This window comes from Penicillium crustosum (assembly GCF_028827405.1).
Source record: "Penicillium crustosum strain IBT 35664 chromosome Unknown utg000001l_segment0_segment0, whole genome shotgun sequence".
Lineage (NCBI taxonomy): Eukaryota > Fungi > Ascomycota > Eurotiomycetes > Eurotiales > Aspergillaceae > Penicillium > Penicillium crustosum.
In genome coordinates, this window is record NW_026623122.1 from 6,288,857 (window position 1) to 6,315,118 (window position 26,262).

Consider the following 26,262-nt stretch of genomic DNA (forward strand, 5'->3'; position numbering starts at 1 on the left):
TCCCAGATTCCGACGCGAGTGATTTCCGAGAATCCGCGTCTCTGGGTCGATTCCAGCTGTATGGAATGTGGATGGAAAGAATGGATGACTGAGATCGAGCACCGCCGATCGTCAAGTCGAGAATAAAAGAAAGGACGTCGACTTCCAGGTCGTACAAATTGAAAGAAAGGATGGTAAAAGGATAAAAGAAGCAACGGCAACCTTAGAAAAGAGAAAAGCCTCTCAATACGAGAAGGCCCTGGAGCACGAGGAACCGAAATGAGATCTTCCAGATTGGGACCCTGTGTGTATACAATAACATACTAACTCAAATAGGTAACGATGATCTTTCTTTTCCTCATTCTGATTGGCTATGACATGGTGCCTGACCCGAAGGAGTTACCAGACCCACGGCCGAGAACCCTTGCAGACCCACTTTACTTTAACTGGTTGGGTCTTTTCCAAAGGTTGGATGCCTTGGGATGGGGATGGACTTGGATTTGGCCTTTGTTGAACTAAACTCATCAACTTTGTACTTCTATATACCTATAGTACACATATTTATGGATAGTATACTCCGTAGTTTAGCTTAAAATATCCTGTAAATGATCTAATTTGCACATGCTTGGCAAATTACACGGGAAGTTAACGAATTCATCACTCGGCTCTTGTTAGCTCCTTTTGCCCGCCCCCAAGCGGCACATTCGCTAAAGAGTAGCCCCCGAGGGGGCACAGACTTCTCCATGGTTGTTTCACCCTAAGGACAACAGCCACATTTAATTGATCGCTCACACAGCCCGTAATTTCCGGTGATGCCGGAAATTCAATTTTAATCAAAGTCAATTTAATCAAAATAATGCATCCATGGATGGCCCTTGTGCGTGATTGCCCAGGTGCTGCCTTTCATGCAGGTCCCTCAGGGGCTACGCTGCACCTCGGAAAACCATTCGTATTAATCTTTTTACCTAAATGTAAGGTACAAATGCTGTAAATGGTATATTTCCGTATTTGGTACTCCATATGGTGCATAAATTACTTTTCTTAAATGTGCATCGGTATGTTAATAATTCAGTCGCACGTTCCACGCTTGTGATTCCCCGATCCACTCGTGCGAGGAGGCGTGATGGAGTGTGGCGTAACTCCATCCATCCCCCATATCATACCACTGCCTCAAGTCCGAGCAAAATATGGATGGGCAAGGGCCTAAGCCTATGGTTAGAGGTTGTTGTAAGACATCAGATCAGGTCACATACCTCTGTTGCCGAGAGTCTTTCGCTGCTCTCATAGCGCAATAGGTGGCTGACTAAATCACGGCCATTCGAGGATGCACCTGGGAGGATATCCTCCCAGGGCTGCGTGGGGAACGAGTGGAATTCCACTTTACCCCAATCTGGCAAGACCTGGACTTCCTATTCAATCGTTAGAAACCACATCTCCTTTAGTGACCGATACGATTCTTACCGGCCAGCGTTGTTCATCCGGAGTGCCCAGTAGTTTGAAGATGGAGAAAATCAGCGACAGATCGCTACCAACGGGCCCCGAATCAAAGAGCTGGTGGTGACCGACGGCAATGGCTTCTGCCACTACACAACCAGCAGCCCACATGTCAAGGGATGTTCCATACTCCTTGAACCCAAAGAGAATCTCTGGGGGTCGATAACAGGTGGTGCCCACATCTGTGATTTTCTGCGTGGGTGGCTCGGATCCCGCATCGCCTTCTTTCCATGAAATGCCGAAGTCCGCCAAATAGGCTGGTCCGTTGGGGGAGTCCATGAGAATATTAGAAGGCTTGATATCCCGATGAAGTATACCCATGCTATGGAGGTGGGCAAGGGCACAGAACAGGTCTCGCAGAATTGATCGTGTTTGAGCAGCAGTTACCATGTCTCGCCGAAGCAATTGCTCGAAGTCATATCGCATAAAAGGAAAGACCAAGACAAACCTGCCACCATCAAGATTAAATGTCTCAATCAATGGAATTATATGCGGGTGAGAAGCTTTGCGCAACAGCCGTGCTTCACGGTGGGCATCATGAGGGGCTGTCATCATATGGGGAATAGTGACTTTCACTGCCCGTACAGTTCCATCTTTCCACTTTGATCTGTAGATGGAGGAGTGAAGACCACCATAGTGGTGGGAACAAGCTCGATATTGACCGATCACTTCCCCACTTGAGGTCTCTGATTCTTCATAGTCATCCTCGACATGCTGTGGGCTGCTAGTGGCCAGCTTTTGGGACCCTGCCAATTCAGCTTCATCAATTGCCTTTTGGCAAATGGAATTATATTCATCCTGGATGGAACAAGGTTAGTTGAAATCATTTTTATTGTCAATTTTTAGAAACTGCAGAACTCACTTTTGAGGTCGCCTTGTCATACGCCTCGGTTTCAAGCTGTTTCGCTTGGGCCATAGCTTCTGCAAATGCAGAGACAGGCGAAGAAGCCGCTTGCTGATAAGCTGTTGTGCTACACGCGAATCAATCAAGTGCTCATGTTGGCACATACGGAAAAGTCGCTTACAGAGACTGTATGGCTCGCAGCCGGTCTGTGAAGCCGAAATTGTCCTTCCAAGACATGGTGGACGATCACTACTACTGGCCGAGGTGGTGTGGCATCTAAATTATACTGCCTTGCAGTTAATGTTCCAATGTATAGGGAATAGTCACAGTGAAGTAAATATAAGGGGGATATATTCTATCATGGCGAGTTGCTATCAGATTTCAACCTGAGGCAGCAAGGCGCCAACTTCAACCATCAACCTCGTGGATGATGTCATGTGACCAATCAAGGAGTGCCTAGGTAGTTACAATTCTGTGACGTAAATAACAGCCCTTGTGGCGTTGTGGTTGATTAGACACCGCCAAGTACTGTATTACCATAACACCCTCCGTCATTCATCCCCATTACCGTCCTCGGCCAACATCGAATGACACGCTACCAACTGACACTGGCATTCGATCTCGATCCCGCATTTATTTCCCTTAGCTGATTGGGCTATTCTTGCGGCGAGCACAGGAATCTCTTGGTTTTCTCTTTGATGTTCTGCGCTCCGTGCGCTACCTTACTCAAAACCTCAATACCCCGGAATCTGAATCATGGACCTCTTACGGCAAGAGTACCCAACCCTGCTGGTAAGATTGAGCAACGCGAGCCTTGTGGCTGTTTAGTAAAGCATTTAGATACCGATCATTGATGTTATTTCTTTTATTTAGGCCACCCTGCATCCCGGCCAAGCTACCACCGTCCTGAGCGATCGCATTCGAGTCATTAACAAGGTCAATGCGGATATCGCGGATTATCTACAGGTATGATAACCTGCGAGTCGACCCAGCCAGATTGCTGGAATAGGGTCTACAACGGGGAGCGACATTGGTATTGACAAATTGGCGATAGGAACGACGCCGCGTTGAAGAAGCATACGCCCAAGGGTTACGGAAGCTAGCGCATCGGCCACAGTTGGACAATGGAGCTGCTCTTGGGTAATTTGATCTTTCCCTGGAAGATTTCAGTTCTTCTGCGCCCGAGAATGATTCTGACCTGTGAAACTAGCATTTTCCAAATCCCCTGGCAGCGCATCATCAGTGCCACCGAAACGCTCGCCGTGTCGCACGAGACCCTTGCGAGCAAGATCGAAGAGGATGTCGAACGACCTCTGAGGGAATTTAGTAACAAGAATCCAGAGATGAAGTCGATGCCTGGTATCCAGAGTAATCTGGCGGGGTTGGCGAAGAATGTGGAGACGGCGCAGAAGAAGGTGGACAAGGCTAGGGCGAAGGGTGTCAAAGGCGCAGACAAACTTTCTAGCGAGATTGCCAATGCCGAAGAAGTCCACCAGCAATGGGACTCTCGGGCCCCCTTTGTTTACGAGCAGCTTCAGGCCGCCGATGAGACTCGGCTCAACCATCTTCGGGATGTGTTAACACAACTAGAGACCCATGAGCTTGATCAAGTCGAACGTGGTCGCCAGGCCGCTGAAAGCTGCTTGAATATTCTCCTCAATGTGGAAACGGCGGATGAGATCAAAACATTTGCTGCTAGAATGGCTGGTCCACGGGTCCCTGTGACGCAGACCATCGCCAGAAGTCAGACTGAACGAGCAGAGACACCTTCCACAATTGAACCACTATCTGAGCGAACCCAGACTGCGCCGCCCGAGGGTCATTTCTCCACGCCACAAACAGAGGCACCGCTTCCGCCTCCTCCACACTTCCAGGATGATGCGGCAAGCCAACTATCAGAGACATCCGAGAGACCTGCTGTCGTTCAGACACAACCAGGTAAGTTTTATAATCGGCCTGCGATCCCACCCTAGATGCAACATTGAAGTTCTCACGATTTATCTAGTACCGGAAGCACAGCCACGGCATACTCCCTTGGGGGGACTCAGACGTCTTGGCACTGTTATGAATAGGAGAAAGAGCATTGTCGGACCCTCGGCTGGAACTTTTGACCGAAAGGCAGAGAAGAAACGTAGTCCCTTCGCTGCATTCAAGCGAGCTGACTCCTCTCGCGATATGCAAATACCTGAATCTCCCCCAATGACTGCCACTGACCGTCCGGGGACATCCTTTACCGATCAATCATCCTTGCGGAATCCTAGTGTATCGCAGGATCACGCCGGATTGGACGCTGCTGCACCTGTGACAGAAGTGCACCCAGAGACCCCCAGAAATGGAGCTGCGCCAGAAGCTCTTGGGCTCACTAATAACCATGTCAATCCGGTAATTTGCAACCCAGCAATTTCACAATTGGAGTGCAATAATCGCTGACTGATGGTTTGTTTAGCCACAAGTCGATTCAGAGGGGTTCACCCAACGACCTGCAACCATTGACGAGATCACACGTGCGCAGAACGAGGCAGCGGGGTAGGTGACTTTGTGCCAATTGTTGTGAACAAATTCTGACAATCACTACAGCCTAGATGAATCCGGACTGAATTTGACGATTCGTGATCAGCCTATTTTCGAGGATGAGAGCCAAGCAAAGCAGGCCATGGATGATATGGCAAATACCCTCCGAATGGTTAGTGACCGGCCTCACTAATACTTAGGCATTGTGTATAATACTTACTTTCTTATGCAGCGGGCTCCACAGACAGGAATGAGACGCAATGCAGGCACCATTCGCGGACGCCGTGATGTTCGCAACACAATGTTCGTTGCTTCACCTGGCAATGAGCTTCCACCATCTTCGGCAGGATCCGAGTCTCAGCCACCAACCTCGCCAATCAGGCATATAAACTCCCCCAGCATTGCCCCCAGCACTGCTACCGATGATCACACTTTATCAGATACCACCTCGGTTCGCTCTGGGCACGCTACGCCTGGCCCGGGCGCTTCGGTCCATCCTGATCTATACGAATCGGGCCTGAATGCTTCAGTCATTGAAACCATCAACGCATGGTTTTCAGAGGGTAACGTTACCAAGTCTTTTGTTGTTGGCGAGCTTGCTCTAGCCAACAACCCCACACCTGGTACTGCGGTAGACCATACACGCATCCGACTCGATAACTTCCAAGTGCTGGAAAAGGTGGCCGCCAATCCCCACTTTGTGCAGGAGGTTTCCACAGACGCTGGCGATGACAAGAGAGGCGAATACGATATCCAACTGGGCAGCATTTCCCGTCCCATGCCGACAGTCGCATTTAAATATCAACTGCATATCGATCCAACCAATCCCTCAGCCTACTGCCCCGTGATATTTAAGCCAGTCTGGAACCTAGAAGAAACACAGGCGAGCGCCATCATCTACTATACGCTCAACCCATCCTTCCTCTCCCACACAGCCGAGTCGATTACCCTCAAGAACCTGGTATTGACTATCAATTTGGATACAGCCACCGAGGATAAAACTACCAAGCAGCCGCGCGAGTCAGTCGCGCACGCCATCAGCGCCGCCATGTACCCTAATACAGGCGCCACCTTCCGCCGCAAAACCTCCACTGTCACTTGGAGAATCCCGGAGCTGGAAGTCAAGGCCCCTACCACCCCAGGCGCAGACAGCAAGTTCCTTGTCCGCTTCGTGACGTCCACCCCCGGACCCCGCAAGGGTATAGTCGAAGCAAAGTTCGAGCTCCGCGGCGCCGAATCTTCTTCTCAGCTTGGCATCAGCCGTGCTGCATCGGATGCAGAGCAGAAGGAAGCCGACCCTTTCGCTGACGAGGGTCGTGATTCCCCGCTATCTGCGGTTTCATGGCTGGGCGTCCCGACTACACGCAAGCTAATCGGTGGAAAGTATGTCTCTTCCTAAATATGTCTTGAGAATGGCGGGATGGAGCTACCCGCGCCTGGTCGTATATATTCCCCCTTTCGTGCACCCGTTCTTCTATTATCTGTCCATTGTCTGGATTACGTGTCAGGATAGGCATCCCTACAGATAGGGCCCCAAACTGGACCATTACAATCTTAGCATGATGCCATTGCCTCTTTTTCCATTTGTTTTCCTCTGTCTCCCCCTTGTGTCCCGAGTATGCAAATAGCGATGCTGTTATTGGTGAATTTTGTTCGTTATTTGTTGGGTTTGCATCTTGTTTTGTGTAGTTAGACATTTGCTTCGCGTACATATGTATGTAGTAACCCTGTGTACTATTTCAAAGCACAGGGTGATTACTGGGCAGTGGCCGGGCACTTAATCATGCTTAATAGATTCGCATGGTCCATCAATGACTACTTGGTGCAACATCCAAACTCTGCGGCTTCCTCTTTTCTTGTCCCTGCTCTATTTTTGATACTTTTACAATGATATCGAAAGGAGATAAAACCATAATCCACAGAAAGGCAATATATCAGAGACATTTATATCGCTGGTATCATCAATTATCTAGATTTAATCTCTGTTCTCCTTCTACTGCCTGGACCTCTAGATCTACCAGGACTACCAAGTCTGCCGTAGCAATAATAGAGCTACTGAAGAATAATTATACTATCATGACCGCTGCTCCTTGTTCTCCTCAATCCAGCCTTTGAAGTCCTTCATGTTCAAACCAACGGAACATATCGCCCACGGTGCCCTTCAACAAGAACTTGACTGTAGAATATACCCACAACCGCCTGCGGAGGCTAAACCCTTAAACAACATGGCGTGGAGATAACCTTAATGGATTCCCGCCCCGAGGTACTCTGTGTCAAGACCAATCCGGTTTAGACTCTGCGCCCGCACCCCACCCGCAGGCCTACCTAGGTAGGTATGAACCTAGATGGAGCTACATTATTTCGTGAGCTTAGGAAGCTAGTAGAGGGAAGAAACCTAGGCAGCGAGATATATCCTAAATAGGAATAAACAACCATTCTCCTAGGGTCATGATTTTGAGAGTTACGCCTGTCTCTCTTGTCTTGCAGATCAAATGCTTGACTCCTGGATATCAAAGTGTGCAGCTCGTATACGTAGACTGCCCTTAAATTGTAGCTGTGAGCACTAAAACGGACAAGGAAAATATTTTCCCATACACATATAACATAATATGAAGCCTTTTGGGGATATTAGGTATGCGGGTATACAGTAATATGGTGGATTGTCTGCAAGACCCTCATTGAGACAAAGAGGGGAAAGATGTAGGTATGCAGTGTTGACTTAATTACTGCATAAACAAAGAGTGGACCTTCAATGACAAGAACAAACAACATAGCACAAATCAACATGTGCCGGGGAATCACAGAAATACAGATATGGAAGAGGTAAGAAAAGGCCTTGGCAAATATGATGCTGATCCGACATATCACATCCGAGCAGCGCGTGTGGTCTTGTCGTAGAAGTCCAAGGTCATAGCTGCCAGGAAACACGGAATGTCCTTTCTTTCTTCAACCCAAAATTTGATAAGAGGTTTAAGTTCCATGGCGAACAGACTGTTCGGTCCACCCGATATCTTCATGGTGCCGTTCTCGCCGTCGAAAACGATAGAGTTTTCTTCGCCGTTGCCCATGCTGCCGGGACCAGAGTCTGAAGGTGCATCGCAGTCGCCGTGCCGGTATGCGGAGGATAGGTGGAACATGGAAGTGACACGCACTCTGCCGTTCGGTAAGAAATCAAGTTTGAAGCCGAGGAGAGAGGCGACGGCTTCCCGGAACTCGGAGGACTTGGCTGTCCAGATCTCCTTCAGTCGGCGCATGCGCTTTTCTTTATCGGCAACGGTGCGCTCCATGTCTTGCATTTCGAGTTTGATGCTCTCCAGAGTGCTAACGGGGACGACTTTGACATCGGTCCGGCCACCACGCAGCTGCGCCATGAGGTCTCTGTTTGCAGACTGAAGAGTTGCAAGAGTAGTCATCTTAATTTGCTCGGTTTGAGCTGTCGGATTATCGCGTAGTTCAAGAACGCGTGTTCGTGACTTGGCCTTCAGAGACTTAATCTGTGACTTGGCCGCCTCTAGTTCCCGGCGAGCGAGAGTCGTTGCCTGGTCTGATTTGGTGAGATGCTCCTGGAGCTTTCGGTTCTTGCGGCTGAGCACAGCAATACGCTCCGTTTCGGCTTCATTATTGGTGGGAGAAAGAGGTCGCTTCACACCTCTTGGCTCTTCCTCTTTTGGAGCTTCCTGCTTGGACAGCTCTTCGTGAACTTTTTCAAGCTCACTGCGATATTCGTCAACCAGCTTTTGCAGCTGGGCGATTTCCTCTGACTTTTGACCATCGAATTGTGATTGATCTCCACCCATGGTGGCCTCTTCGGCATCGAATGTCTTGAGTTGGGCTCGCAGGTATTCAACTTCTTTGACTGCAAGCGCACGCTGGCGCTCCAGTCGAGCTCGAAGCCGGCCCTCCGCGGCACCCGGTCCTCCTGCAGAGGCGGCACTTGCAACACGGAGTTTCTCCACCTCCTGTTGAAGATTGTTTTTCTCGCTTTCGAGGCTCTTGATGGCCTCGTCCTTCTCAAGTAATTGAGCATCAACGGTTCCCAGGCGATCGAGGAGTGTAGCGATCTCAATTCGTCCTTGAACTACCGCCCTCACGACAGCATCTGGTGAGTCAAACTCTGCCGGCTGGTCGTTTTCCTGTAGAAGGCTGACCCAAGATTGCCGCTCATCTTCCAACATTTGCTTTTGAATCTGAACTGTGTTAAGTTCTGCTTCAAATCCTTTCATCAGCTGGAGCTGATTCTCCACTGATCTCTTTTGTTCTTCGACAACTTCAACGTTCTTCGAAACTTTTCGAAGGTGACGCAGTTCCGTTGTTTGATCACGGTTTGTCGACTCCAATTCCCGAATATGATTGACCTGCTCGGAAAGTTCTCTCTTTAATACTGTCAAAGTCTCAGCATCGTTTCCTTCGGCCTTCAGTCGGATATTCTCCGCTTCGAGCTCAGCAACCTCGGCTTCACGCTGTGATAATTTCTCTTGTGTTGATTCCTGCGATGTCCTGGCATTTTGGATATCGTTCTGGAATTCTTCGATCGTCTTTTGTAGAGAAGCGCGAACTGTCTCTAACTCGTTGATCTGGTATTTAAACTGCCGTTCCTGGTCGGAAAGTCGAGCTTGAGTGTCGTCAAACTCTTCCTGCAAGTTCTGATTCTCGTCCTGGAGGCCTCTAATCTTGCGCTCAAACGCAAGTTTGTCATTCAAAGCCTGGTCTTGAATTTCTTTCAATTCCTTTGCGAGTTCGTCGCTCTTATGGGTAGCCCGATTATTCGAAGATTCAGCAGCCTGCAGCAAAGACTGTCAGTTTGAGTTCGTGGAAACGAGAATTTTGTTGTTGCTCACCTGAGCTTTCCGAAAGTCTGCATCCGCTTTCAACTGCAAGTCGCGGGTCTCTTTTTCGTGGCGAAGAGCCTCCAGCTCTCGTTCCTGCTTGATATTCTCGAGCTCGTATTTGAGAGTATTCAATTGGACGCGTAGCTCATCCTTTTCCGCGTCTATATATACCAGTCAGTTTGCCGCCCAGGGACTCTCAAACCAGTCTGCGCAGGGTATGGTCTAACCATGAATGGGTTGATGGGACTGGGCTTGAGATTGGGCAAAACGGCCAGATTGTCGCAAAGCAGTCGATCGGCGCATTGTACTCCGTGCACCGGAGGGTGTCGAGGGTGAGCCAAATCCAGCAATGAGCTGGGAAGCCGGTCGGCTGTTCTGGCTATTGTCCATCTATTAAGAACCAGGGGAGGTCAGTTGTTGTATAAAAATAATATGGAGACCCATCAAAGCTCACTTTGAGGTTTCGGCTGTCGTAAGCCCCACGGAAATTGCTGTCTAATGGGGCATGAGGCAGAACACAATTGCGCAACTTATCCTCGAGCTGTATCAAAGGGAAGATGGTTAAAGGCGGGTACCGCCCGCCTTGTTTTGGATTATGTCAGCAGTGAACTGCGCCCGAAAGAGGGTTAGCGCCGTTTTAAAAATTATTTCGATTTTGGCATCGAATTCTCAGTTCACCACCCTCACCCGTGACTCGTCTCCTTTCACCTCGGTCTCTCGTTCAATTTTACTCAATTTCTTCCGCTTAATACCCCACAATCGTCATCATGGGCAAGGACAAGGTCGAGAAGAAGGACCGCGCTGAGAAGAAGGAGAAGCGTGCGGAGAAGGACGGTGTGCACAAGGTCAAGAAGGAGAAGAAAGAGAAGAAGGATAAGACTGCTCTTGTCGATGCAGTAGAGAAGGAAATTGTCTCTGAGGCTATGGAGGGCGTCGAGGGGACTGCTGTCGCTGTCAAGGGCGAGGGTGAGGTTGACGCCGCTGTCGACCGCCCCGTCGGTGCTCTCGTGCCGTTCGCCAACCCATTGGTTGAGGACAAGCAGGCCAAGAAGGTCCTGAAGAGCGTCAAGAAGGGTATGTGCACTGTCTTTGCAAAATTCTACCTACCTCTTTCACTATCAGTGGGCATGGTCGATTTTCATCGGATCTTCGGATCGTCCATGTCTACTGATCGCATGGTTGCGCAACTTTTTTCTTATCTCCAGATCGTCCATGCTGACCTTTATCTTCTAGCTGCCGTCAACAAGTCTCTCAAGCGTGGTGTCAAGGAGGTCGTCAAGGCTCTCCGCAAGTCTCCCATCCCCGCCGCCAACGCCCCCATCGGTGTCCCCAGCGGTGTTGTCGTTCTCGCTGCCGATATCTCCCCCATGGATGTTATCTCCCACATTCCCGTCCTCTGCGAGGATCACGGCATTCCCTACGTCTTTGTCACCTCCCGCGCTGAGCTCGGTGCTTCCGCTGCTACCAAGCGCCCTACCAGTGTGGTCATGGTTACCCCCAAGGCCGCCAAGGGCAAGAAGGATGATGATGAGGAGTTCACCAAGGTGTTCGAGGAGCTTGCTGGCTTGACCCAGAAGGAGCTCAAGAAGCTGACAGTCTAAAAATGTTCTCGACTTGTCTCTTTTACCTTTTGTTATTTGCTCTTCCCACGCTGGTCACTGCGAGTGGGTTCTCTGGTTGTACAGGTTTCTGATACCGTCTGTTCAGACGGTGCATGTCTTATGGGGTCCGGCCTATGGGCATCTTTCTATATTTGCTGTTTTGTTCCAACTCGGCGTTATTTCAATGGTGTACGAAAAAGGCAAGAATTCCAATGAGATATCACCAACCTCATAGACTCGATTCTCAGTAAGGTCTCGGTTAATTTTAATGGACATCCCATGCAAATCCCAATAATTGTATTGCCCCACAGACAGCGTGACACATGCATAGACCACGTTATGCCTGCGAATTGATGTAATTGAAAAGTCTGACGGTATAATCTCCTTGTGCGATAGAACGGCGGGTCACATGAAATTGGTCTCAAGCCCCTCCAATATTCGATAGTGCTGGCAGTCCAAGCAGATCAACCCTAAATTCTCACAAATGTAATCAGTCACACGGCAAACTCAAGAATTGTACATAGCAGGTGGGGCGGCGATGAATTTAATACACATACTCCGTACTCCGTGGTGTGAAGAGCCAAGCCCTGGGCATTTAGCCTTGCATCGCAAGATAAACTATTACCGTGGCGTTCTCAGTTCACACCAATCAATATAATCAATCACTGCACCCCTCGACCTTGATGTCAAACAAGGGATGAAGTGCATACCCCAAGCGCACCAGATGCCAATTCCAGCCAATCACTAAGTATAGCGCCCTGGATAAATCCTATCCTAAGCTTACAGATCTTCTAGCGTTAGCCTAGATCCAGGAACATATTTGGTATTGGGCACTGGATTTGAGAATGGGGGTTTTCCCTTTGTCCTACCCAGCTTCTTCCTTGTGCTCAAGGCACGGCCCTTGCGGTTGATCTCCTGTCTTCGAAAAATGATATAAAGAACTGAATACCCTCGTACTGCGTCGCGCAATTCATTATTTCTGTATATACTCGGCCATCATTTAGCCAATTCGCCCTTTATATCTTTGACAATGCAAATCAATCACCCCTCCGTCTTAACACTCGCGCTTATTTTGGCTGTCGCTCATTCAACTACATCCCACCCTATCCGAACTAGCAAATGGGTCAAAACAGAACAATTCCCAGATTCCAACGCCCAAGGAATATGGAAGGTCTTTGAGAAAGAGGCATACGATCTATTACCCGACCCACCATATGTCAAATACAACGGGGTAAGTACCAAATATTATAGTGTCGACTCGGCGACTTACCTATATCCATCTATAGAACCCAGCATGGCCTCACAGCCAAACCAACAAACCGGCAGAGCGAGACACACAAAACAATCGCTATAAAACTGGAACTTCCGAATCTGGGAAACCAACAGTCTCAATCCTGATCCCAGCATCCCCAGGAATACCCGAGCCAATGCACAATCCCTACCACCAACAAACGAGGGGGAAGCAACAAAATCACTCCCCGGAAGACAAGGAGAGCCCAATCAATTCACCGGCTGCCCAGAGACAAGGTCATTACAACGATATTCTACAATACCTGCGCACAAAACACGCCCCAAACAATGAGCGCCAACACACCACGCCTACACCTTTCTCCCACTCCTCATCGGGCCATTCAATCTCGCCTTTCGCATACCGCTTCTCTTTCACGACCCTAAAATCAAAAGCCATGACGTTCCCGCGGTATGCTCTTCCGGAAGTTTTTACGACAGTGATTATTCTCCTAGTGATGGTTTGGATAGCTATTTTCACCATCGGGTTGCTTGAATTGGGGAGATATCTTTGGAGACGGAGGAGAGTGTCTTTGGATAGGGTGAGTGCTCAGCGTCTGCATGGTCAGGATCCAGATGTGGATTTGGATGAGACGATGAAGGTGCCCCTGAGGATAGTTATTGCTCCTTCAGAAAGCACCCGACCGCACTTTGCGAGAGGACATGGGTATGAATTCCTAGAGTCCGTTCCTAGTGATTACGACTCCGACTCGGGCTCGGAATCTGATGAGGATGATTATCGCATCTTTTGATAACCCGATATATATATTTAATCTGTACATTCGTTGATCAATCAAATATTACTTTTTCTTTTGCGGTCGTTTGACTCCATTGAACTAAACAATTATATATCAGAAGCTTCTCTTCGACCTCTAAAAAGAAATATGTCGTGTAGAAAAATACACATCCTAGTGAGAAAGTGGGAGGAAATACCAAATAAACTAATGGTGAGTAAATAATTGAAACAAATGTAATGATCATATTTTCAAGTGTTATTGTATATAAGTACGCAATCACAAATCATACACAGTGCATCATAGCCCCAGACTAAGCCGAGCTCAATCAAAGCACGCTAACTTGCATTCTCCCAATAAAAAGATGGACCATCTCAAAGTAAGGAGACTTAGGCGCGCTGATCACTCTCCAAGTGCTCATATACAGTATGAGTATCAATACCCTTTTGATGAGGACGGGCAGAGTCATTAGCAGTATGGGCATTGCTGTGCTGGAACTGGCTGATAGCTTCACGGCCAGGGTCCTGGCTTGAGCTAACTTCCGAGTTGAAGCTAACATTCTTAACATCGTCGGAGGGGAGACCACCCGCTCGAATATCAGTCACGTCGTTGAACTGGCTGCCACCACTACTGCCGCTGGCGGTAGAGTATTCGCCAGCCTTGATGCCCATCTCCCTTTTGGCCGCAGTTGAGCCACCGGCGTACCCAGAGTTATCCATGTGTGTGCCAGGGAAGTTGCCCTGGCCAACCACGCATTCGGGGTATTTCTGTTCCTCATGACGGTTCTGACGCTGGGCACCAAATGGGGCGGAGGGAAGCTTGATGGAGGTGGAGGTGTTGGCATTGGTTACTGTGGATTGATTTCCCGACATGCCCATTTCCTCGGCGCCACGGTTGCCAGAGAAGCCGCCGCCTTCACGGATTGATTCGGCGGCAAGTGAGTCGTTGGTAATTGGACCGGACGGTTCTTCAATGCGCTGTTGTGTACGAGGATCGGTGGTCACCTTGGTGCCACGGTTGCCGGGACGAAGAGGGGTGCCTTGAATATTCATGATGAGATGGAAAAAGTGTAAGGGAGTAGAACAAGGCACTGTAGAGTTGCTTGGTAGGAAAGAGAATGGAGATAGTTGATAGATGCTACATGGTCGTGATGGCAGATCTATATAAGAAAGCAGTGCGAACCACACGATCTGGTGCTCCTATGGAAACTGGTCGTACAGCAAAGAGCATTGATGTCATACTTACGTTGTCCAGGGCCATTTACAAGATATATGCGAGCTCAATCTTGTTGGCCAGGAGCAGTCGCGTCAACTAGTTATGCTTGAGGCACTCTGTTTGGTGGTTGGAGAAACCGATAGAACAGAGGGTGTGGAGCATAGGCTCCCCTCTGATGTATTCGTGCTTCTAGAAGGCATCAAAGAGGAAGCCTGTGCGCCACATGCTTTTCCAGACTTGTCTGAATCTATCTCCAAACAAGAGTGGGCGTTGTTATGAGGAGGCATTGACGTCAGGCCTAGACCCCTGACATGCAAACAAGGCAAATATATTTATCCATAGATACATAGTTATGACTCTACATACAAGTGTAGTTATCTCAAATAACTATTAACATTTAATATTATGTTAAGATAGGCTTGAAAGTATGGCACATTTTTCGTCGTGGTAGCGAAACTGCTTTTACATGTTTATTGTACATATAACTATGTAGTTTTGGCTCAAACACATCCAGATTATGCTGATTCTATATGAAATCATACATAGTTAGCCACTTCTAAATCTGTACTATTTGATAGTCCTCGATAGAACAAACGATCAAGTGTTTGGTTTTTACAATTGCTTGTTGATATACACTTATCAACCAGAATGGAAATTTTGAAATTCACTTAGTCGCTCGTAATGACATAGACACAAATGACTACCTAGCGTACACATAATAGAATCTCATTATTATGTACTCAGATAACGGGTCGTGGCATTAGGGGGAAGGTGATACAGCCCATCGATACCCTATAGTCCAAGTTCGCTAGCACTTCTGCCAACAGGCGCATTCCCACGCAGGCCACTGTTATCAGGAGGGAACTCTAAACTTCCAGAGCCAATGCTAGTAATACGCTGGTCAAGGGAGTTCCAGTCACTGGCAACTGGTGGTTGATCAGGCAGAGGCAGGTTGGCCTTGATCTTATCGATTTGTGCAGCCTTGTTGGAGTTTTGGTCGATGATGGACTATAGATAACATGTTAGGTGATCTATTTTCTACTTGGTTGTTGTATCGTAGGTGACTTACCTTCATTCTAGAGACATTTGAGTCCGCTGGGGGGTTACCACCATGCAACTGGGAAAGCTTGGACTCGGCCCTGCGAAGGTCCTGGATGGTGGTGTGGAAAGTAGCGTCAGTCATTTTGCGTCTGGTTGTGAATGTGACGAAGTGTCAGAAGTGGCCGGATATAATTTCGAATCTGAAACATATAATTTCAAGAAATGCAACTAAGGGTTTATATATCTACCCTCTTCTTTGTCGATGGCAATACGCTGTGACGTTTGTTATAATGACGACATGGCATCCAGGGCCACGGATATTCTCCCCACCGGAACCAGCTGGGGCCTGCTTCATCTTGGAAGTATAGTATCTATTGGAGATTCCGGATTTTCGAGTTAACAGCAGAATAATTAGCTGGACAAAACTCGGGCTTTAGCGTCATAGCTGATGGGCCACCTGAGGTGGCAAGCCTGTTCATTTTCTTCCAGGACAAGATGCTATGTATTGCCTCTGATAATGACCACCCGAGGCCTGTTAAGAAGTCAATAGATACCCTGAAGCTGAACGGCCAAGATGTCATAGACCGGTTGGAAATGCAATGCCCCTGATTCCCTCGAGTTGTTCAGTACATTTTGGCCGCGGTCCCAAGATTGGAGACATTTGACGGATCAACCATTGGCGGTACTCTCCTAAGCTCGATACAAGCCTATTGTATCGCCTAGCTCCCGTGTGATAGAACAACGGGGGCCATCGCCCCAGGGGGAGTATATATACAACCGTTGGCCATAGTGTTTCGGCTGAATTATGGCCAGAGCGCTGAGCATCCAGTTGCTATCCTGAAACCATCGAAACCATCACAGAATGTTCTCCACAATAGATGCATTGGATATTAATTAAAGGCTTCAAGGAGTTCAATAGTAGTCGGCGTCCTAAAGCGGCATAAAAGCATGGGGCCATCAATATCACCGCCTGCCTTTTTTGAACGGCAGAAAATGTTTCTTATCGAAAGACAGTCAACTCTGAGGCCTGTGGAGACTTGGTGAATCTGATCATTGTGTTAATCTGAGGATATTTTGCTCTTCGACACATATATCCTGCAATATGCCTCGAGATCCGCTGATCGGACTGGTTGGCAAGGTATGTTGTTCCCCTCCATTGTTCCATCACCCCACTAACCGCAGGTGCGAGGGGCATACAGCCGTCTAGTGGAAAATCCACGACATTGAACAGTTTGACCGATGCGACTTCGAAAGTCGGTAAGTGAAACGGAATGCAGTTGCAATCAATGTCGGAAACCTGATCAATTACGCTCTGAACAGGAAATTTCCCGTATGTACACCCCGATTGTTCTACACGAGCATCTCCGCCTTATCGCAGTTGATCGCGCAGGCTGTGTTGACACCCGATAGCTTCACAACCATTGACCCCCAGCGAGCTATCGGATACCTTCAGATCGACTGCCCGTGCCTTCGACACAATGTTTCGGATCGGTGCCAGCCCAATTATGGAGGCTGCCACGAAGGCCGACGTTCCGTGCCGATTGAGTTGCTAGATGTTGCAGGTCTTGTGCCAGGCGCGCATCAGGGTCGCGGACTGGGGAACAAGTTTCTGGACGATCTTCGTCACGCCGATGCTTTGATTCACGTCGTGGATGTGAGCGGGACAACAGATGCTGAAGGTTAGTTGGGAATGCTGGATTGAATACGATGGCGCAAATTGGATATTGATAAATATCGACAGGAAAGGCTACTCGAGGATATGATCCATCAGTAGACATTGAGTGGTTGCGATCAGAGATCGTGCGATGGGTGCTAGGAAACCTGATGGAGAGATGGTATGTTTGCAGGTGCCAAGAACAAAACGAAGAACAATTGCTGATTTATCCTTAGGGGTTCTATCAAGAGAAGACATCAGGCATTAAGTCAGTGAAATTTTGCAGCGCTATTTACTATAACACAGAACTGACCCTTAGCACAGAGGCAAACCCTGTCGACACATTGCAGAAACAGTTTGCCGGTTATGGAAGTACCCATGCCACTGTTGCGCGATTTATGGATAAACTTGCCTTGAAAGAGCCGTTGGAAGATTGGTCAAATGAGACCGTAGAGCTTGTTGTTAACGCTTTTATCGACGAGAAATTCCCCACAGTGTTCGCATTGAACAAGATCGACCACCCAGATGCAGACAAGGTACGAGGGGCCTGGCTCATGTCCGATATATTATGCTAACAGGAATTACAGAACATCAGTAAAATTGCGAAAATGCAAGATCCCCAAAGCATTGTGCTTTGTTCTGCCATATCTGAAGTTTTCCTCCGGAAGCTAGCAAAGCAGGAGTACATCAAGTATGTCGAGGGCAGTGAGTTTGTCGACACACGAGAAGATTTGATCGAGATGGGCGACCCAGATGGAGGAGGTCTCAAAGAGATGGACGAAAAATTGAAAACGTATGTTCAGTGCTCATAGCAAGGTTATAACGTTGCTAACGACTTCGCTCCAGTCGGGTTGAGAACATGAAAGACATGGTGTTGTATCGGTTTGGATCTACTGGAGTTGTTCAATGTCTTTCCCGAGCCGCAGAGCTTCTGGGCTTAGTACCAGTGTTCCCCGTCCGGAACGTGGCAACATTCAACTCTGGCACTGGAACCGCCGTATTCCGCGATTGTGTTTTGGTACCTAAGTGAGTACTCCCTACTACGAGTCTGACATAGCCTATCTAACATCCCACAGAAACAGTACCGTTGGTGATGTTGCCCGGAAGGTGATGGGTGATGTGCCTATCAACTATGTTGAAGGAGTGGGTGGAACTCGAGTCTCCGAGGATGACATTGTGGCAGTTGGGAAACACGATGTGAGTACCCCCCGCTAAACTATACAATACGGTTGATTGACTGATTACCATTGCAGATCTTATCCTTCAAGGTTGGTCGGTAGACCAGTCCGTTTATGTACAGCCTCTCCCATGATATGACATTAGTACTGGAAATGTCTTATGACCTCGTTCTCTACTCCAATTCATTACTATAACAAATTTTTGTGGCATTGACAGTGAAATGCCGAGTTCGAAGAACGCCATAGAACACCACAAGATACTTGGTCTCAACTACCCTTCTGTAAGATTGGGGTGCAGTCAGCGACATGAACTCCCAATAATTCAATTGAACTGACCTTGGGCCGCTCGTCATTCATGCCAATGACCGGCTCTGGCGCTTTGGGGTACTCCTTTTTAGCCTCCCTCCCATATTTGGTCCCGCCCCTCTCCGTCATTCCATGCGACTTGGTTTCATCTGCAAGACCCTGGTTTGTTTTCCTTTCCTTTAATCCAGAGGCCGCTGCCTCTGAGTGTATATCCTCTGTATCGCCCTTTTCAGACCGCTTGCGTGTGTGATTCTCCGCCGAACTCCCCTTCCAATCCTCGAAGATGGAGTAATGTCGGACTCCAAATTGTGCACGGAGAAATGGCGGGTGTATGGCGGACTGTAAAGGTAGGATGACCTGCCAAGGTTGTCGTGAAACAGACATGCTGTGCAGCATTGGCATAGCAAAAGAGATACATTGATTGCGCATAACGGTTTGTGAGTAGTTGTAAAATACTTGACGGCTAGAGCGTTGGCCTTCATGATTATATCTACTCAATGCTATGACGTCCCCATGCTGCAATGGTATTTTGTCCCAAAAGGGTAAGAGCCGATTCGAGCCGGGCTTATCGATAAGACATCGATCGTCATCGGCGCGACATTTTAAGTGGACAACACCAACCTCTGAACCAATTCACAATGAAACGCGAGTACATCCCGATCGAATCCCTGCCGGCTTGGCAGAGGCTCAACGGGATCGTTGTTCAAGGAATCGCAGTTCATAAGATTGGATCTGATCAACATGGTGCGGACAAAGGCAGTGCCCTCATCGCAACAGAGACCCAGACGAGCAGCGAGAACGATACAAAACCCAAGATACTCCTACAAATTCCTCCCGAATTAGTTTTATCCCTTGAGACTGTCCATAATCATGCCAAAACTGACAGGTATTTGCGCGACGTGTTGGAGGCAATCGGCGACTTTGGAAGAGTAAGGCCTGCTCCTCCCCCAACATCTATTTACATTACAATGGGAAAACCAACTAAGATACACAGACAGCTAGAGGGGCAATCCTAATATTCCTACTTATTCAACTATCCCATAGCAGCCCCGATCATCAAACAGCACACGAGACAATCGGTATCTCCAATCCCTGGACCGAATACGTGAAGTTCCTGCCTCCATCGTTCCCTCTGCCTACCTTCTATACCGCCGAGGAACAAGAGCTCCTCCAGGGCACGTCGCTTGCAGAAGCTCTAGATGCGAAGCTTGTATCCCTTGAGCGGGAATTTGAACAGCTCCGCCAGGCAACTGAGGGTATCGCGTGGTGCCAGCGGAGCTGGTGGGATGAAAAGACCGGCACATTGACAATCGATGACTGGAAATATGTTGACGCGGCTTATCGGTCGCGCATGCTGGATCTACCCGGCAGTGGCCTGGCGATGGTGCCTTGTGTTGATATGGCCAATCATGTCTCCGGCGATGGGGTCAAGGCGTTGTATGATGCAGACTCGGAGAGGAATGCCGTTCTTCAGTTACGATGGGGCAAGACTATCCAGCCCGGAGACGAAGTTACGATTTCGTGAGATTGCTCTACGATGAACATGGGTTTCAAGGATTTGGCTGACACATGGCATGGCAGGTACGGGGATGAAAAGCCCGCATCTGAGATGATATTTTCCTATGGATTTCTGGAAAGCGGGACGACGGAAGCGCGGGAAATATGCCTCAATCTAGATATCCCCGAGGATGACCCTCTGGGCATCGCAAAGAAGATGTTCTGCCGGAACAATTCGGGAATTCGAATTTTGGCCGTCGAGGGCTCCGAAGAAGTAACGTGGGAGAGTGGGCTTGCCTGGATAGCCTGCGTGAACGAAGAAGACGGGCTTCACTTTGGGATCGCACAGACAACCGACGGCGGCCGGGAGTTGGAAACGACGTGGAAAGGCGAAAAGATCCAATCAGCCAGTCATCTCCACGAGCTTCTCGCCGTTGATCCCTTATGGGAGATTTTCCAGCTTCGCGCTGCGGTACTGCTTCTCGAACGGCTCGAAACTCAGCTCGCTCTTCTCCAGGAGACCGAGGAGATTATCTCGAAAATGCAAGAGGATAAAGCCGCTTTGCATTCCATGTTCCGACCTGGGATCTTCACCTCGATTACCCAGTTCCGGGTCTTGGAAGGGGAGCTGCTGGAGAAGGCCGTTGAGGAATTAATAAAACAGGTAAGCGACCGGATGTGCCGACTGCCTCGCAGGACCATCTCCTTTCTAGTTCCCCACAACTGACCATGACATGCAGAGGACAGAGTTACTGGCCTCTAAAACGGTGGCCGAGTATTTCAACGCACAGACAGGGGAGCCGGACGAACCCGATGACTTTTCATGATGCAAGACTAAGGGTCCGTATCTTATTGATGGGTCTGAGAAAGACAGAACTACAAGCTAGAGGACAAATAGCATCTTCATGGACACGTTGAAGCATCCGGGGCCTTCCTACATATGCACCTAATGTGCAATCTTTTGCTTGTCAGTCTAGTCTCCGCCAGATTATCTCCAAAAAAAGAAAGTTGAGAGCCCCACACCCCCGTAGCGTAGCGCGTCGAACTATTCCATGTGTAGGTGCGACTAGCGTTCAATTGTGACGAAAAGACAGAAAAATTTACGGCTATGACGTTTAGAGTTGAAAATCATGGAGTTGTAAAAGGGGTTGATGAATATCATGATCTACATGGTACAGGGTCGGGAGCTACATGCGGGGGAACCAGCAGGAACACCGAATATCCACCGGGTTAGCCATGGATGCATCGCATGGCTTTTTCGTAAACTGAGTTTCTCGAACACACCGGTGACGTTAATAGGTATGCCGGAAGAGAGCATACTTTCTTACAATTCGAAGTGGCCAATATTGAGGGATGTGGTATGTCCATTTTAGTGGAGCGCAGGAACACAGCCGTAGATCACAAATCCAACAGGCCGGAGCCTAGTGGGGCTATTAAATGTTACCATGGTTCGCTGATCTCTCGGACAAAACTCGCTGAGCGGAATAAAACGGGAGTTTCCGTCACAATACCACAAATACGAGATCGTGTACTAACTCGATATTAACCTTGGAAATATTGGAATTGTGTGCCGTGTCTTTGGGCATTTGGGCTCTGATGACAACTGCTAATCAATTCAGTTGATAGGTGCCCAGGTGGAGCTAGTAATATAACTTACCTCAAATCCTTTGAAACTTTAGTTGCATTTGATGTCTTCCCCGCGGTTGATCCTCCGTGAACGGTTCGCCACTGTCGTGAATGAAGTCTATACACATCTTACTTCGCCATGTGTGTATAGATTTAAACTTTACGAAGTCTGGGGTTTTCTCGGGTTTCGTGGTTAGAATGGTTAGAGTTGAATTTAAAAAAAATTCTCGGTCAAGATGACTTCAGCGGTCCCCCGAGTGGCCAACAACTGAGGTGGTATTTCGTGTACAAACTACTATGCAGTCTGTTAATTAGAAGGATCGCCGAAGTTACTTCGATTTCTTTCTAGTGGAAAGTGAGACACATTAACCATGGGCAGTGGCCGATCATTGGACCAGAATTTAATAGTAAGCCCCGTAGGCCAACCTGTGTAGGTAGACACGCCGCTGCACGCGCCGAGAGGAGAAAGTCGGAGGCGGACTAGAATGCCCAGTTACCGCAACCAGGTTGAATCCGAGCGCCCTGCATTTTAGCACGTAGCAAAATCCTATCTCAGTACTCAATACAGAGCATATATACTCCGAAAGGGGCGTTGTTTTGTCATTAAAGCCTACATTCCCATCTTACTCTGTAGATATTTCCACGTCAGCTAAAGGGTTGTGGAATGCGGAGTGCGGGGACCGGGAAGATCGGGATCCAACCGTCGAACATAAGAAATGTCGAGGTCTGCAGGAAGAATCCGGGGCGGGTTTGAGCGGTTTTACGGGGTAAAATGTATCGCCTCTCAAAATAGTTAAAATAACGGGTCCCACAACGAATCAAGGATCAAGTGAACAGAGCAGGTACGCAATGAATACAAATTACCACCGATACAACGACGAGTTTATTGGCGCTAGAGGAAGGTCAGCAGTCTCCACTTTCAACTGACTCAGCATTGGCGTGACCCCATCTTCCCGAGGACGCCCCCCCAGGTTCTTAGGCTTCTTTTCTGCATACATACCTGTCTTATTCAAACTGGAGATTCTCTAGTTGCATTGTCTCAGTATCCAAGAATTCTATACCGAGTGCCGTGCTTACACTTCTGGCGCCTTTCAAATACAACCAACTCAACCCCCGGCGGCCCGTGTGCCCCTTCTGCACAAAATGCCTGGTATCTTGCCTATGAAAGTGATCAAGGTCGGTGGAAATGGCACAACGAGCCGGATTGCCCAAGCCTGTGACCGATGCCGAAGTAAGAAAATCCGCTGTGATGGTGTTCGACCTTGCTGCTCGCAATGCGCCAACGTGGGCTTCGAGTGCCGCACCAGCGACAAACTGAGCCGCCGCGCCTTCCCACGTGGATATACCGAGTCACTAGAAGAACGAGTCAGGAGTCTAGAAACAGAAGTTAAGGACTTGAAAGACCTGTTAGACGAGAAGGATGAGAAGATCGATGTCTTGTCCCGGATACATTCATTTACGCCGCCGCACCGAGCAGCCTCCGCGAGGTCTCCCTCTGCTTCTGCGACAGTGAGGTCGACCACTTCGGCTCCATCGGATGGCGTGTTTCATGTAGAGCGATCGAGGACCCGACCATCTCAGAGGTCGCATAACCCTTTTATTGGATTTTCCAGCACCCAGGGCTTCGCTGGTATGTTATACCTTTCCCTTCCCAAATGGCAACAATTTACTTATATTTGCAGATGTATTCACCAACAAGCTTGTCAGTGAGGGTAAATCAGCAACAAAGGTCCCCACAGAGGCGCTCACTGCCTTGTCTACCTCGGTAGTCCAGGGTGTCCCTAAGCAGCCTGTGAAAACGCCACCGCGCTTGGTGTCGGACCAGCTGATCAACATCTTCTTCCAAGAATGGGCGCCACTATACCCTGTGGTACATCGTCCGACCATTCTGAAGGCTTATGAGCAGTATCTCAACAATGCCGAAAATCTCCAGCGCAATCCGCATGTGATGGCGCAGTTGAATTTGATTTTTGGTATTGCTGCTCTTTCATCAATGTCACGAACCAACCAAGACCCGACGTTCTTCGAAGAGAACTGGTCAGCCACCCTTGAGTCGTTTTCGACTGAAACGTCGGTTTCCAGCCTGCAATGCTTCGTTCTTGGTCAAATCTACTGCATGACCAAAGGCGACTACCGTACATTGCTTCGCTACCGTGCCCTTGGTGTTGACATATGCCATCAGCTAGGCATGCACGAAACTCAAGAAAGCTCAGGCAACCCGCTCGAGGATGAGACTCGTAAGAAGGTTTTCTGGTCGCAATATGTTCTTGACCGATTCTGCTCCGCGCTTACTGGACTGCCTGTCCTTTTGCGCGAAGAGGATATCGAGACTGACTATCCACTTGATGTGGACGATGAGAATGTCACGGAAACAGGGTTTTTGCCGACCCTTCCGGGCGAATCCACTCGCATTTCCAGTGCCATCGCTCTCTTCGGAGCTGCAAGGATCTTGAACAAGGCTTTGGACGATCTGTTCCCTTCCAAATCTGGTTACGATGTGTGTGTTTCAAAAATGCGCTCGGTGACGGGGCAACTAGACCAGTGGCTTCACACACTGCCGCCACATCTTCGCCTCGAGTTCAGCCAGGATAAGCCTAGCACGAACGTAACGAGTAGCCGATCGCCGCTCCTGGTAAGTCACAGCATAGATTCGTTAATGTTTTACAAACAAATACTGACTCTGCTATAGTCACTTGTGTACTATTTCATTCGATCTTTGATACATCGCCCGGCTGTCTGCTACGCCGACGAGAACATTCGCTCTGCGTCTGTCCTAGCACTATCCGATTCAGCAAAGCATATCATTCAAATTCTTGAACTTCTTGATGAAAGGCGTCTGTGTCTGTCTGTTTGTATCAACCGGAAAGAGCTTATATTCTTTTCCGGCCTTGGGCTCCTTTGGCAAGTGCTTGATGTCAAAAACGATAGCAGATTGGCCAAGGATAGCCAGAAGCTGATTGGAACCGCCATGCAATACCTCCAATCAGAGTCGAACGCGGCTGCTGCTGAATTCGGCACGCTGTCCAACACTCTGATCTCCCTGGACAGCGCAAGACCTCCATCAGTGGGCAAGCAGCAACACCAGGAGATGGTCGCGCCAACAGAAAAGCCGAGCAAATCCCCCAAGAAGCACTTGCAGGCCTTAAAGTCACGCCTTATCGCCTGCTCCACCCGTGATAAGCAGCCTCCAACACATCCCTCCCCACAGTCCTCTCGCCGAAACACTATCTCGGGAGCCACACCCCCACTTATTCCCCAGTCGCTCCGCTCCCCAAGCTGGAGCAGCCTGCCTCTCACCCAACCTGACCAGCTCCCCGCCGCACTCTACCTCAATGATAAAGGCCACTCCCCCTTGGATCTAGCCTCAGACCCCCGCTTAGCCGCGTCCGTCGGCTACGACCACCCACGCTCCATGTCCTGCTCTACACCCTCTGACCCCACAGCTGGCGCCATCACAATGGCCGATTGGGAATATGTCTTGAGCGACATGGACCGGGGGTACTCCAACATCTTCACAGGCATCTATGGCGGCAAAGAGTGCGGCGAAGACCCGGGCCCATTCGCCTCCATTGCAGCAGAATACAACCGCAAACCCAATGACTCCTCCCTAGCCAATCACCCGCAGAGTGATATTCACGGCCTCTCGCCCGAGGCGTGGTCCGCAAGTAGTGGCGACTTCGTACATAAGCAAGAACATACCGCGCAGAGCGTTCTGAGCTATTCAAGTGAGAGTATGGGGAGTACCGAGGATTCTCTAGCACCCTACCCCGATGCTAAGGTTTTCCCTGAGGATATCAATACCATCGATCCTTTCCATACTTTTGCTATGCATGGTGAAGATGAGGTCGATGAGTTCTCCCTGGTTAATGGATGGGACCGACGTCTGGCCGTCTGATTGATTATGTAGCGATGGGTGTTTTTTTTTTTTGGGAAGGATTGGGTTTGAAATGGGTTTCCGCTTTTATATTCTATTCATGATACCTATGGATGGGGGCGTTTATCCGCGTTTATTCTATGTTTGATTTTTGTCTTCTATTTTCTTTTTTTGTCTGTCTTTGATTTCTCTTGTGCTTGGAAGCATGTTTTTTGTCTGCCGTGGCTGGTATGTCTGGTATATAGTAGTTCCTTTTGGACAGGCAATACAATGCCTAGTATATCGCGTATATATGAATTTGATGATGATCACAACAATATTTTAGAGCCTAATTATACCCGAAGTAGATCTACATATGGGAATTTTATTAATCGGTGCCTTTGCTCCCTCTTGATATACTTGGGGGACAGGGAGGGGGCGCCTACATGAATTAAACTACATGTATATGCCTACATGCCTTGGTTGTCAGGCTTGCACTAGCTATTTGTTAGCTACCCTCAGTTTGTTTGGAGAAAATAAAGATTCCTTCCTCTTTCTCTTCTTCGTCCCTCTCCTCTCTGATCTCCTCTCTGCTCAATGTATAGCCACTTCG

The 26,262-nt window shown here is 48.7% G+C and overlaps 11 protein-coding genes across 11 annotated transcripts; 6 read left to right on the forward strand and 5 right to left on the reverse strand.

The window, feature by feature from the left end:
- Positions 1–1,149: 1,149 nt before the first annotated feature.
- N7487_002373 (putative cell division protein kinase (Ctk1)) lies at positions 1,150–2,554 on the reverse strand (the record flags this gene model as incomplete). Its single annotated transcript, XM_056870120.1, has 5 exons — positions 1,150–1,182; positions 1,233–1,388; positions 1,441–2,271; positions 2,336–2,444; positions 2,499–2,554. The coding sequence occupies 5 exons, from the start codon at positions 2,552–2,554 to the stop codon at positions 1,150–1,152; spliced, it is 1,185 nt and encodes a 394-aa protein (XP_056734904.1).
- A 519-nt stretch (positions 2,555–3,073) lies between these two features.
- N7487_002374 (uncharacterized protein) lies at positions 3,074–6,227 on the forward strand (the record flags this gene model as incomplete). The annotated part of the gene is made up of 8 exons (XM_056870121.1): positions 3,074–3,109; positions 3,191–3,283; positions 3,372–3,457; positions 3,528–4,255; positions 4,323–4,699; positions 4,764–4,843; positions 4,895–5,000; positions 5,061–6,227. The coding sequence occupies 8 exons, from the start codon at positions 3,074–3,076 to the stop codon at positions 6,225–6,227; spliced, it is 2,673 nt and encodes an 890-aa protein (XP_056734905.1).
- A 1,465-nt stretch (positions 6,228–7,692) lies between these two features.
- On the reverse strand, positions 7,693–10,047 carry N7487_002375 (coiled-coil domain-containing protein MAD1; the record flags this gene model as incomplete). The annotated part of the gene is made up of 3 exons (XM_056870122.1): positions 7,693–9,609; positions 9,667–9,818; positions 9,885–10,047. 3 exons carry the CDS (start codon positions 10,045–10,047, stop codon positions 7,693–7,695), a joined length of 2,232 nt encoding a protein of 743 aa, XP_056734906.1.
- Positions 10,048–10,424: 377 nt separating this feature from the next.
- N7487_002376 (40S ribosomal eS12 domain-containing protein) lies at positions 10,425–11,258 on the forward strand (the record flags this gene model as incomplete). Its single annotated transcript, XM_056870123.1, has 2 exons — positions 10,425–10,731; positions 10,891–11,258. The coding sequence occupies 2 exons, from the start codon at positions 10,425–10,427 to the stop codon at positions 11,256–11,258; spliced, it is 675 nt and encodes a 224-aa protein (XP_056734907.1).
- A 1,030-nt stretch (positions 11,259–12,288) lies between these two features.
- N7487_002377 (uncharacterized protein) lies at positions 12,289–13,297 on the forward strand (the record flags this gene model as incomplete). The annotated part of the gene is made up of 2 exons (XM_056870124.1): positions 12,289–12,489; positions 12,545–13,297. 2 exons carry the CDS (start codon positions 12,289–12,291, stop codon positions 13,295–13,297), a joined length of 954 nt encoding a protein of 317 aa, XP_056734908.1.
- A 371-nt stretch (positions 13,298–13,668) lies between these two features.
- On the reverse strand, positions 13,669–14,331 carry N7487_002378 (uncharacterized protein; the record flags this gene model as incomplete). The annotated part of the gene is made up of 1 exon (XM_056870125.1): positions 13,669–14,331. One exon carries the CDS (start codon positions 14,329–14,331, stop codon positions 13,669–13,671), a length of 663 nt encoding a protein of 220 aa, XP_056734909.1.
- Positions 14,332–15,286: 955 nt separating this feature from the next.
- On the reverse strand, positions 15,287–15,677 carry N7487_002379 (uncharacterized protein; the record flags this gene model as incomplete). The annotated part of the gene is made up of 2 exons (XM_056870126.1): positions 15,287–15,502; positions 15,564–15,677. The coding sequence occupies 2 exons, from the start codon at positions 15,675–15,677 to the stop codon at positions 15,287–15,289; spliced, it is 330 nt and encodes a 109-aa protein (XP_056734910.1).
- Positions 15,678–16,637: 960 nt separating this feature from the next.
- On the forward strand, positions 16,638–18,469 carry N7487_002380 (Ygr210 GTPase family protein; the record flags this gene model as incomplete). The annotated part of the gene is made up of 11 exons (XM_056870127.1): positions 16,638–16,673; positions 16,735–16,792; positions 16,856–16,865; positions 16,946–17,214; positions 17,277–17,370; positions 17,426–17,457; positions 17,514–17,725; positions 17,777–17,982; positions 18,036–18,215; positions 18,266–18,386; positions 18,443–18,469. The coding sequence occupies 11 exons, from the start codon at positions 16,638–16,640 to the stop codon at positions 18,467–18,469; spliced, it is 1,245 nt and encodes a 414-aa protein (XP_056734911.1).
- A 165-nt stretch (positions 18,470–18,634) lies between these two features.
- Positions 18,635–19,057, reverse strand: N7487_002381 (uncharacterized protein; the record flags this gene model as incomplete). Its single annotated transcript, XM_056870128.1, has 2 exons — positions 18,635–18,646; positions 18,704–19,057. 2 exons carry the CDS (start codon positions 19,055–19,057, stop codon positions 18,635–18,637), a joined length of 366 nt encoding a protein of 121 aa, XP_056734912.1.
- A 254-nt stretch (positions 19,058–19,311) lies between these two features.
- On the forward strand, positions 19,312–20,997 carry N7487_002382 (SET domain-containing protein; the record flags this gene model as incomplete). Its single annotated transcript, XM_056870129.1, has 4 exons — positions 19,312–19,602; positions 19,668–20,194; positions 20,255–20,834; positions 20,911–20,997. The coding sequence occupies 4 exons, from the start codon at positions 19,312–19,314 to the stop codon at positions 20,995–20,997; spliced, it is 1,485 nt and encodes a 494-aa protein (XP_056734913.1).
- A 1,942-nt stretch (positions 20,998–22,939) lies between these two features.
- On the forward strand, positions 22,940–25,691 carry facB (C6 transcription factor FacB/Cat8; the record flags this gene model as incomplete). The annotated part of the gene is made up of 3 exons (XM_056870130.1): positions 22,940–23,426; positions 23,479–24,428; positions 24,486–25,691. 3 exons carry the CDS (start codon positions 22,940–22,942, stop codon positions 25,689–25,691), a joined length of 2,643 nt encoding a protein of 880 aa, XP_056734914.1.
- Between the last annotated feature and the right edge of the window lie 571 nt (positions 25,692–26,262).